The 12,756-nt window shown below is 37.9% G+C and overlaps 1 protein-coding gene across 16 annotated transcripts in view; it reads right to left on the bottom strand.

The window, feature by feature from the left end:
- Positions 1-12,756, bottom strand: part of pHCl-1 (pH-sensitive chloride channel 1) — a 655,929-nt gene that overhangs the window by 185,467 nt on the left and 457,706 nt on the right. For 8 of the 16 annotated variants that reach the window (XM_083128521.1, XM_083128534.1, XM_083128594.1 and 5 more), the window contains one exon: positions 12,238-12,300. The exons of the other annotated variants lie outside the window; for them this stretch is intronic. In XM_083128521.1, the coding sequence (XP_082984647.1) occupies positions 12,238-12,300 (63 nt within the window). The remainder of the gene's footprint in view (positions 1-12,237; positions 12,301-12,756) is intronic. 16 annotated transcript variants of the gene reach the window in all.

The following is a 12,756-nucleotide window of genomic DNA, read 5'->3' on the forward strand; positions in this document are numbered from 1 at the left end:
GACACATTTTGGCTAATCGCGAAGATCAGGATGAGTGATTTTTTATGAATTGATGAAGGCGCAATCACAAGGAACACCTATGCCAAGGCCGGGATTCGAACCTTGGACCTCTGGAGTAGTAGCGCGCTGTGATAACCAGCCGAACGGCTTTGAGTGTTCATAATGGTTTATCTACCATGCGAGAGATCCTGATTCGATCCCCGGCGTGGGAGAACCGGGATTTTTATCTACCTGTTCGAGCGGCCACCCAGCGTCGTATAAAGTGGGTACCTGGAGGAAACTCTGGGGGGGGGGGGTAAAGGCGGCCAGGGGCGTGGTGCTGATCACATCACCCCCACCTTCGGCCGTGATCAAGAAAGTGTGCGGCCCTAACCCCACACCCCCTATACGCCTTCATGACGTGGTGCATATCACAGGGGAGCACTTTACTTTTTTCTTTTCCTTTACTATTAACAAGTAAATTAGTATTGGTAGATACTAATTATCAAAGCAATAAATTATTTTTTAAACGTAGTATTAGCAAGAAATGGAACTACTATTTTAGTTATTGAATTTGTAAATGAACAACCTCAGCAGGATGTGCTCCTTACTATTACTTTAATGTCAGAACTAACACAGCTTTACAGCTAGCTGTTTATTTGCATCATTTTTGGTGAGCAGGAGTGGTTCTCAATTATGGGTCAATCCATATGAAATAATACCAGCTGGTTGCTTGACCATTTTTAAAAAAGTTTATTTTTTGAGTGGTGTGAGCCTCATATATTGACAGTTCAGAACCACTCTTATTTTATTTTTACTATCACCGATTTGAAGATTGAGGGCATTTTTTTTATCATGGCGCGCGTCATTTTCTCCATTCGTAAGCATCAGCGGCAACTTTTGTTTCTCAGTTCTAGTAAGTCCTACGACAATGAGACAAAATCTGCGATGTTAAGCACATTATAGGCTACAGTTATATTTCTGTGTAATTTTCTAAATATTATTCCTTCATAATAAATTTTAAGGTCAAAATTGTGTATTTTAATCGCTCAAAATGACATTTTCGGACATTTTTTTGAGGGGGAAGGCAGTTTACTTGACACTTGAATTTTTTTGCGCAAGTACCTGTGTACCAATCGAGTATGTCAAAATTATTTGAAGCTTGAGACTTTAATATTTGTTTTTCTACAGGGTCATAAACATGTACTTTTTGTTAAAAAAGTTCAAGTTCAGGGTTAAATATCTCTAGTGGGCAGTTGTTTAAAAATCTGAAATTTGTACACAGTGCAGTACTTTAGGATAAGTAACTTCAGTAAAAATTTTGAGTTTGAGATTTAATTGGTTTAGGAGATACAAAACTCGTGAAAAATTCAACATTTTGCATTAAATATGGCATGCCTAATTTCATTTCTTATTAACATTTTGTGTTGAAATTCTGCAAACTGTAATTTGGAATGTCAATGAACAACATTACAATCCTGAAATGGATCTACAATAAAGTATATATACGAGGGCGTGCTGAAAAGTAACGCTTCCTATGTTTTTATTTTCTTTGTTACCTTGTAAACGCATTTTGGATTTTGAGCAACCATACATTGCACTTATAAGACTTTCCCGCTTCTCAATTGAAGGTTTCAAACTTCTATCGCCAGGGGGTGCTGAACTATTGTGAGGAAAATGGCAGCATGTAACCATGCAATGTCGGTGAAGTACCTGAAGTAGCGTGCAGTGATAAGAGTTTCTAAACGCAGAAAATGTGCTAGAAATTGACATTCATCAGAGACCGAGGGCACTTTATGGGGATGAATGTGTAGACATCAGTACTGTGCAATCGTGGGCTGTTCATGCTCGTAAAGATAACCCCAGCTGAAGAAATCTCAGCTATGTGAGAGAATGTAATGAAAGGCCGCGAAATGCAACTGATGGAGGTTATCGGAATCGTGTTCAGCTGGGGTTATCTTTACGTGATAAAAAAATGCCCGCCATCTTCAAATCGGTGATAGTAAAAATAAAATAAGAGGGTTCTGAACTGTCAATATATGAGGCTCACACCACTCAAAAAATAAACTTTTTAAAAAATGGTCAAGCAACCAGCTGGTATGATTTCATATGGATTGACCCTTATGTGAAACGAAACCAGTTACAGTATTTTGGAGTGTATATATTTTTAAGCTCACCTTATGCACATATAGGCTAATCGGAACTAGGCCTACAGTTTAAAGTGGGATCCGAACCACTATGTGCCTCCACCGGATATCGAACCCGGAACCCCTTGGTTACAAGGCGACGACGCTGCCACAACATTATCGGCGAGGCCCTCCTTAATGTTTAATTTTTAACATTAAGAAATACTAGACCAGGAGAATGGACGCACCCATGTCTCAATACAGGTCTCCCTTATCGAACAACGCGATGCCAACTTCTTGTTCTGACGCCATACGCGGAATGCCTACGTTGCTAGGTTTGGTTCTACGCGTATTAGCATAAATACACAGAAAATGCATTGGCGGTGTCTCGTCGGAAGTAACGTCACCTAGTGCAGTTCGGAAGCGCCAATTAAACAAGCAATACCACAGCTCGGAGCACGCGTCGTTGCAGGCTTGAGTACTTGGCTAGTGCACTCGTTGTTCGTTTGTTTGAAATCACGGAGGTAGAAAGCCAGCAAGGTGTTGGTTAAAGTTCTTCTGATGTGTGGAAATGTATGTGTTAAAACGTTTTTAAATGCAATGCGATTTCGACAAGGGAGACCCGTTTCAAAACAGTCAGTCGTAGCCGGGAAATATTGAAACAGCAAAACTACATGGTCTCACAACTACGAAGGCACTTCTTTGTTTTCCCCATGTATTTCGACGGAAGAAACAAACCTTGGCTAATTAAAAGCAAGAATATGTATCTCGTGGAAGTAGAGCAATTAAAAATTAAGACCATTGTTTATGATTTCCCCCATTTGCGCAGAGAACGATAAAACTTTTAAAGATGGAGAGAAAAAAAGAGTTCCCTTGCAGCCATGTTCCTTCTAGCATCAACGTCCACATTCTTCATTTCTTATGCAACTGTGGGAATATTTGTAAAGAAAAGGACACAAAATTCTTCTCTTTCTAGGTTTCATTATTTTTTTCTTTTCTTTTCCTTCTTAATATTCAAGCACCGAAAGGGTTATAAAAATGTTTCTTCTTAATTATGTATTCCATGCTAAAAATTTCTATAGCCTTCTTGTACTCGTATTGTGTTCTTTTATCGCAGTTTTAACCTACTCAGATTTTAAAAGGGAAAAGATTCCTTCCATTTACATTATAAACAAGTTAGTGTAATGATTTTGGATTCAAAGCAGAACCTTTATAAAACCTAGAAATGCGGAGCGTTGATCTGTTAAGCCATTATACAGGGTGTCAATATTGAAACTGAACAGTTTTAAAGCAGCATTTAGTGTAACGCGTATTAATGAGAGCATTGGGATATTCACAATTTGCTCGTTGTAAAATTGACAGACAAAAAATTAATACGCACAGTGTTGGTATTTCACTCCACAAACATTATAACTGCCGTAACTGTAAAAATTACTATCGCACAGCCTTCACTGGACCCTATAGGAGAAGTGTATTTTAATGGAAACGTTGTATGAGTTTCTAATAATAGATATAATAACAAATATAGTGATGTATAACAACTTTCCAAATTGATTGTCAACTTTTTCCATCTCTTGAGGCAATGGAGAACAACTGAATTAAGCAGTTTAATTTATTAATTAGGAATCTACCCAAAGTTATGAGACACCTATATTTATATATCTTATTAATCGTTCGTTTTCAGAACAAATAAAGTATGCTGGGCGTAAACAGCCACATGCAAAGCTGTAAGTCCAATAACATTTTGTTGAGTTTAGTTAAGTTGAGAACAAATAAACATCTATTGTATATGGACGACAGGCACTTCTAATTACAGACTGGAAATGATGCGCTTTTGTTTGAAGCATTGAATCATCGCTTGAGCATAGCCCGGAGAGGGAGGGGTAGAAATATGCTGGAGATTGCATTCTGATTTGAGTCTGCGGAATGAACAATTGAGGGTTTCCACATATTAAACGTGTTTCTTATTAGCTATATTGCTATAACTTTGTTGTTTTTGCATTCACTGCTCATTACTAGGACCCGGAAGTTGAAAACCTAAAAAATCCCAAAAAATGACCCATAGAATAATCTCAAAATTATTGAAAAATAACCTGTAAATATTTTTTCTCTTAAAATGAAAGCTAGATTTTTCATTAATTAGAAGAGAGTAGTTGAATAATTCGATAAAACACGTTGTTTGGTGACTTAACGAAAAAATCAATTATGTGCTAATATAGTTTTCTATATTATTGCCTTAAGGTTTCATGAAATACACAGTAAGGTTTATCTGTATAAGCCACCCACCTTCTTTCAAAGTGGACCTTGCACTATACAGTAGCCAGCATTTGAAAATACAGTTGCGTTTCGCGTGCATTAGATTATAAATTTATGTTGTGACAAATTTTATTTAATACCACAGATTAAAGCGATAATAGTGGCCAGCACGGGAACCTCAGAGTAGGCTTCACACAAAGTATTTTAAGTTTGCCGGAGGAAAAATAAATAATACATTGCCAAAGATTTCGGTTAAATATAACATTGTGCTCTTGCATTGACATATTTACGCACTTGCTAAAAATACCATGTTAGGGAATTTAAATATGAAAGTTATGCAAGCAAATGCATTTAAAATTCCGTGGGCAGTAAAAATAAACTAAAAAGCGTTTCAAAAATAAAACAAAAACAGCAAAAAATTACTGAAAAATGGTCTAAAGGCCAAAACATTCCGGTAAATGCAAAATAAGAATATGTTATGGTTCTAACTGAAGTAAAACGAGCAGTATGTATGACCGATTTGCGGCTATCTTGCCAATTTACTATGTTTTCAATCACAACGTAACAGCCTAAAACCACAGTCTCTCCACACCTTGACCTTCAAAACAGACATTTGGAACCTCAAGGGTTTTCAAAATAGGTATTTGGGATCATAGACACAGTTGATAAAGGCTTGATTTGGTGTCAAGATGTGGAAAAACGGTGGCTTTAGGCTGATACATTCTGATTGTAAACATAGTAATTTGGCAAGATGGCCGCAAATCGGTCATACCTCTACTAAAACGGACTACAATCATGTTTAGTATAGTCTATAAGGCCAAGAACCCTATCCATTACAGTCGAATCAGATCTTCAGGGGATATGTACAAGATGTAAAAAAAATACAACTCAGATCTGTTGACAGTGTCCCAAAAGGTGCTTTACAAGTTCGAAGTCTTATAGCACAACTTGTAATTGACATAGGATAATATACTTTGTTGTAGGTGATGCCTTTGTCAGGTATTGAATATTGTGCAGCACCACACCGGGCCTTAGAAGTGAGAGATGTCCTGGACAGATTTCCAGCACGTTGGATTGGAAGAGATGGTCCAATTGCCTGACATTACACCCCTGGACTTCTTTTGGTGGGGCTATTCAAAGACACGGTGTACGGAAGTCCTGTCGTTGATCTTGATGATTTGAAGGCCAGAATAAGACCTGCCATAGCCACAGTTCATAGGAATATGCTACAGAGCGACCACAAATAAAGAAAAAAACTTCGGCTAAAATCGTTTGAGCACCTTCCCCTCGATCCGTTCAGCTCGGGCCATAAGGAAGCGTGGGTCACACTGCCCCTTTCCGCCTCGCGCGAGTACGGCGCGGTGCACAAGAGTTATGGGTCTGCGCAGGTTTTTTTGCCTGTGGTTCCACTATAGAGAGGGTGCAGACAGAGATGCACGTGTCAGCAGAGCTGCTCATGTTGACTAATACACAACAAAACTTCATGCGTTGGTAATTAAAATGAAGTAAGGTATGTTTCCTTATGTCAATTGCAAGTTGAGCTGTATGACATCAAAGTGGTAAAGTACCTTTAGAGACACCCTGTATAATGAAAATTCAGTTTCGCCTGTGTGATAATTTTTACAATGCGCAAAGTTGCAACTTGTAAATGATTCACTACAAAAAAAAACCTCACCGAGATTTATTACTGCTACTATTGGCCATCGCCTACCTACGTAATCGGCACGGGTGGATTGTTTAGCCCGAATTATCCTCAGATAGAAAACGGGTAGCAGTTTCATAATGGCTGATTGAATGCGTCACACTGGTTCTCTGTAGAAAAGCAGTCGGTCGCTGGCAGAGAAAGTCTAGGTTGACAAAGTCACTTCCTAATTGCAGGTCCGAATAGCGCCACCTCATTCATATTCATGCGCCGCCCCTTCGGGCTTTGTCGGCGAGCGAGAAGGCGGAAGGAACAAAAACAAATGTAAATTGGAGCTGTTTGCTCGTGGAAGACCAGCAGCTCGCGGTTTCCGGCGACTGTAGTGATTGCAACGCCAGGCGGAGTGATGTTCTGCCGACTGACCCACGGTGAAAGGAATAGGTCGGGCTGGGAACAAGTTCTATTCACGCTGCAGTTTCAATACAACGAAGAGAACCTTCATTTCTTGAAGGTAAAGCCAAAGTTTCATCAGTGAAGGGGTATTTTCCCGAGACCCCGCAGCAGACAAAACTGATAGAATATTCCGTACTTTCAACTTTCAAATTTCAGAATTTCAAAAACTTGACTAATCGAAAGGCAATTTAAATTTAATATTTCGTTGGTTGTTCAATAAATAATGATCATTATTTGTTTTATTCAAATAGATTCTCGCTATAAAATTCAATATGTGTTATATTGCTAGCTTAATGTGTAATGTACACGCGCTACTAGTTACATTGTTTTGACTTCAGTTGAGAAATGTTCAGCTCCGCCTACGGCAATAATGTTCGCTCGACGAACAATACGCTGCGTTGAAATTTTGATTTCGTCTGAACAAATCTTCAGCCGAGGTCTATGCAATGCTACGGGAGGCCTATGCAGCGACTGTTCTGCCCTATAGCACATCAAGAAGGTGGTCTAAAATGTTTAAAGAGGGGTGACATTCAATTTCAAAGGAAGGTTGACCTGGAGCTCCGATCATCGCCTTTACGGAAGAAAACATCAAACCTCTGCCGTCATTCGGAGAGAAGATTGTCGAATTACTTTAAGAGTACTACAGTGTTAGTAATACTGAAATTTCATTGGGTGCCACCCACACGTTGGTAAGAGAAAAATTACGCATGAGACGTGTGTGTGTGTGAGTGCTGTGGGTTCCAAAACTGCTCATACCCGTATAACAGGACGTGCAGGTTTGCTCTCAGTTTGAAGATGATGTTATAGGAACACGAGGAGTTTCTTTCAAAGAGAATCACTGCAGATGAAACTTGGCTACATCATTTAGATCCGGAGAGCAAACATCAAAGCCTTAGCGGAAAGCATTGTCCACCATCAGAAGCAATAGCGAAGGCTGCGGAGGCGATTTTGAAGCACCTATCAAGAAACGACTTCCAGCATGGCTTTGAAGACTGGAAAAAACACTTGGACAAGTGCATCGCATCTAATGGGTACTACTTTGAGTACTACCATCAAAATTATGAAGGTATGTTGTAAAAAAAGAGATCATTCTATATTGAACAGCCCTCGTATATAGCATCCTCATTTCTCTTTCAACACTTTCAGGAACATTTAATTATTATATCTTACACAATTCCTAATACGAGTATTACTGAAACTACAGGGTTCACCAAAAGCATTAACTACTTATGTACATGGGCGCCGTAGAAAATTATGAAGGAAATTGTCCTGAAGTGACATAAACAGAGTGAGAAAGGGAGAAGATAGAAAAAAAGAAATGATAGGAAGAGACAGAGACAAAGTGAGTGTGTGAGTTAGGGAGATAAAGGAATATAAAGAAAAAAGGAGAAAAAAGAAGCTTGAGGGAGAAAGAGAATAAATGTCAAGGAGACAGAAAATAGGAGAGGAAAGGTAGTAATAAACAGGAAAGAGAGTAAGTAAGGAAAATAGATTATATGAGTGAGAAAAAGGAGAAAAGATATACTGCATATTCAAGAAACAGAGAAAGTAAAAATTAAAATTAAAATTAAAGAAAGAAGTAATGAAGTTTTCTTTGTTCCAGAGGGCGCCCATGGCCACATCGCTAGTCAACAAAAAACTCACAAGCAATGTCCAACCAGTTGATTCAATACGGCGGACGTATTACATTAAACATTAAAGAATAGTTACGGACCTGACGCACCAATTAGGGCCTCCGGTTAGCCAGGGCTTGCTCTTCATTGGCTTATTCGTTTGACGTCAACCAAGTGGAATAAAGCATGAACGACACATCGCAAGTTGTATTAAGAAGCGAGTATTGCAACTTTGACCTCAGTTGTGACATTACCTTGAGACTTATTTGCTGCGAGTTAAACTTAGATGCTAAGTACCAGAGCCTATGTATAACATCAGCCTGCATGGGTTTGGCTGACTCGCAGATGACTGTTGTCTCTGAATAATTTCAGCATGCTGATTCCAAAAAAAAAATCCATCTTTACCCATCACGTCTAGTTTTTTTTCAGAAAACAACAATATATTAACTGCCTTAATTTCACAATAAAATGTGTAGTTCCATCATTTTCTCAATAGATGGCTCTGTTTACATGGTGGCAAAGTATTGGTTTTCTAGAATACAAATCCTCCAATTTTCAACTAGAAATCACATATAATAGTAAGCATTTAATCCGCCTTCTATCCTCACAAGACACATTGACATAAAAATTGTAAACTTTGATTACATAAGTTCCATTTTCGAAATCCCTCATAAAAGTTTCCTTCACAAAATGTCGAAAACTCATTGTTATAATATGGTTGGTTGATTGAACTTAATGACGTGGAAAAATCCTGATCTAAAAGAAATCCTGACATTATGTGTTTTTTTTTTCTTTCTTTTTGTTTTTATTCATTTATTGTATCTTTGACAACGGTTGGTTGTAAGAACGGCCCATGAGGCCGAAACACGCCTGCTTAAATAAAGACCATTCTATTCTATTCTATTCTATTGTAATAAATGTGTCATATCCGTCATCAGCATTCAAAACACTTCCAGAATCACCTATTGGCTTGTAAATAACCGAAATTTCCTTGTTGAAATTTATTTTATTGCGTTCTGTAATAGGCGTAATGGAATGGCAAATATGAGAATTTTGATTGTGAAATTGTGAAAGATCCTGACGTGATGGAGGAAAATGTATGTCATTTCCGTGATCAGCATTCAAAATACTTACAGAATCACCTATTGATTTGAAATCATCCGAATTTTTTTTCCCAAAAATTCAGGGCTGTGTAATCCTTTTCGTTATCGATACCCAATTTCATTTTGGTGTTTGAAATATGATTTCTGTACCGTTCTCTGTGTTAAGCAGATATCCTGGGAAAGTAAATGTTTAATTTAAATTAGATTCGGTTCATTGTCTCGTTTGCCTGTATTAGTATTGGCGTCACTAACAACATAAATTGATATGTAGACTTCTATAATTTCTCTGTTACTCTTTCATCCTATTTACACCATATTTCTTTTCCCCCCTCTCTCACACTTTCATAATATGTTTATATAGAGTAAAACCTCGTTAATCCGGACAGGAAATAAGCAAAAAGAAAGCAGAATGCAAGGTTTTAAATGTGGCTAGAAGTCAACAAGAGAACTTCCCAAAGAAAAGGCAGACAACCACTGATGAAATTCTGTTTCCCGCAGACTGTGTACTGTACTGTATAGTGTATTTAGGCCTATACCCTTTAAATACACCATAATAAACATGTTTTGTTGCTATAAACAGAGTTTTAATGCACTTTCTACTGTTCCTTTATGTTATTTAAGTTAATCCGGACTTTCGTTAAACCGGTCAACTTATCCCCCCATTAGTCCAGATTAACGAGGTTTTACTGTACTTATGTATTTCCTCCTTATCTCTCTCTTCCTTCCCATGTTTTCTCTCTCTCTCTCTCTCATCCTATGGTTCTATTTCCTCTTTCAATACGTTTTCTTTCTTGCTCTCTCTTAATCTTTTAGCCTGTTCCTCTTCTAACCCTCTCTCTCTCTCTCTCTCTCTCACACACACACACACACACACACACACACACACACACACACACACACACTATTGTATCCTACGTTTCTCTCTCTCTATCTTTAATCCTAAATTCTTTCTCTTTCCTCTTTCACTCTTTTATATAGTATTTCTTTTTCCCCCTCTCGACTCTTTCTTACTGTTTCTATCTTTCCCCTCTATCATCCTGTTTCTCCTTTTTTCCTCTCTCTCTCACATTTTCATCCTATGTTTATATCTTTTCCTCTCTCTCATCTCTTATCCGACGTTTCTCTATTTTCATCTTTTTCTCCTTCTATCTCTTCCGCTCCATCTTTATCTTTCCCCCATCTCTTCCTCTGCGATTCTATCGATCTCTCTTTGCATCTTTTATTCTTTATCCATTCCTCTGTGTTTGTCCTTTACCACAAATGATTTTGATTTTTCTTTAATCTAGACCATCGTTTCTCAACGTATGGGGCGCGACCCACTACTGGGTCCCGAAGGGGCGTTTGTTAGCTCACGAAGTGGGGCTCGAAAATTTATTTACTGTGTCTTAAGAACCTATTACATTACGAAGATATATTGCTTTAATTATTTAAATTCAACCCGTGTTATACGTAGTGTAAACTGTTATTATCGCTCTACCATTGCTTTGTACCGGCATCTCTCTGATGTTTAACTCAAAGGAATCCGATATCTGTCGTTTTTGTTTCGGTCGCACCAAAGGGTTATTAATTTTCTGTGTGTCACATGCTTGTCGACTGAAGGTGTCGCTTGATATTTCGTTCTTCACCTCACATTGTGCGAAAAGGGATTTTCATCCCTGATTCAAGTTCAGAGTACAGAAATGGGCTCAGATTTACGACTTGAGTTAACCACCATTGAACATATCCCAGCATGTTTTCAATTTCAGCACATGCGTTTATATGTTAGACTATAGTAAATTAGTCTTTTAAATTACATATTTACTTTTCTAGAATGTGCAATTTGTCTAAGCAAGCGTAAAAGAAGTTTTCTTAAAGTACTCGATATTAGCAAAAATATGATTATAAACTCGGTGCACACCCCTACAAGTAACCAAAGACTTAATATGCTGACCAAGGCAGAAATTTATTATATTTTAAAGACATAAACTAAACGTTACGTTTCAACCTTCTAGCAAGGTCGTCTTCACACTCTGTGCCAAATACAAATGAAATAAGGTACAAAAGTGGAAGATATATATATATATATATAAACAAAGAATGGAAGAAGGTGTTAGAAAGAGTGGAAAGGACAAGAGCGGAAGAGAAAAGAGGGAAGAGGAATGAAGAAAGAAAGGATAAGGAAATATAGAGTTAGATAAGGAGTCCAGCCACTTTTCAGATGAAAGGAAATGTTTATCTAAATCGCCTGTCAGGTGAAACAACAGTTGACAGGAGAAGTCCACCTGCTGGAACACCTGGAAAGGAATGTTCCAGATAAACAACTTTCTAATAATCTTGTGTCTGGAGGGGAGTGATTTTTGTGTGTGTGTGTGTATATATATATATCGTCCTCTTTTGTACCTTATTTCATTTATATTTGGTACAGAGTCTGAAGAAGACCTTGCTAGAAGGTTGAAACGTAACATTTAGTTTATGTCTTTAAAATATAATACATTTCTGCCTTTGTCAGCATATTGAGTTTTTGGTTATCATGGAAACAAGGCTTAATGGTGTTGTCACCCTACAAGTACTTCTGCCGGCGCCCATGCTTTTGGGTCCCATGAAGTGTAATATCCTTCAAGGCGGGTCCCGGACTGGAAAGGGTTGAGAACCACTGCTGTAGACTGTTTGAATGGGGAGGTGAGGATCCGCTGAGATTATTTTACGATGACGACGTCCCTGAATTACAGGTAATCGAGTACAGGAAAATACTGAAAAGTATTTTAATACTTTTTTTATAGTGTGAAAGTTACATATTTAAAAAAAAAACTTGCATAATAGTAATTTTGTTCCGATTCATTTTCAAGATCATATCTTGTAGCAGGGCATTGATGGAGAAATTATTTAAATATAAAACAGTACCGTAACCACGATACATCTAAATTCATGCTTCTGATTGGCTGTTTAGACCTTTCCGAGCTCTGGATTGGCAGAGGTACTTGCAACTAAGTGTATTATCCGATAATCCACAGTTAAGGCCAATAGTCGAGTGGTTAGACACACATTGCCGCTAAAGAAGTGTTAGGTCACATAATCCCTTAACTCACCGCTCCAGCATTTGCCTGCAACCCTCCACCGGATCAGAGGCTTTTCGTGAAAAGCAAGGGTAGCTGAAAGAATACAGAAATTAAACGTTGGGTGCATGAGGGGCTGGTCCCACGATAGACCCCATAATAACGACAAAGCATTACGAAATTATGATACACTTGAGGAGGTCCTATTTCGTTGCATCGAGAACTGTCATTCTTTTGAATGAAGTGAACAATAAGGTATGAACGATAAAAAATATTTGAATGTACAACTTCTGAGATAAAGAACATGTAAATAGCCACCTCTACAGTATGAATTGGACTAGATTGCAACATATGACAAAATTCAAAATTACGTCACTAGTTTTTGTTTGTTCAAGTTTGGTTAGTTGTTGAATTAGACTTAGAAATATGATCTAAACTAAACTAACCACCGTAGTATTTAGCCAACAGGGGCATTACTAGACGTAAAATAGGCAAATAAAAACTCGAAAAAAATGCATTAGCGAATTGATTTTTAATGTTTTTATTCCTTAT

The sequence above is a fragment of the Lepisma saccharinum genome, chromosome 1 (assembly GCF_977018435.1).
Source record: "Lepisma saccharinum chromosome 1, izLepSacc3.1, whole genome shotgun sequence".
In the NCBI taxonomy this organism is placed as follows: domain Eukaryota; kingdom Metazoa; phylum Arthropoda; class Insecta; order Zygentoma; family Lepismatidae; genus Lepisma; species Lepisma saccharinum.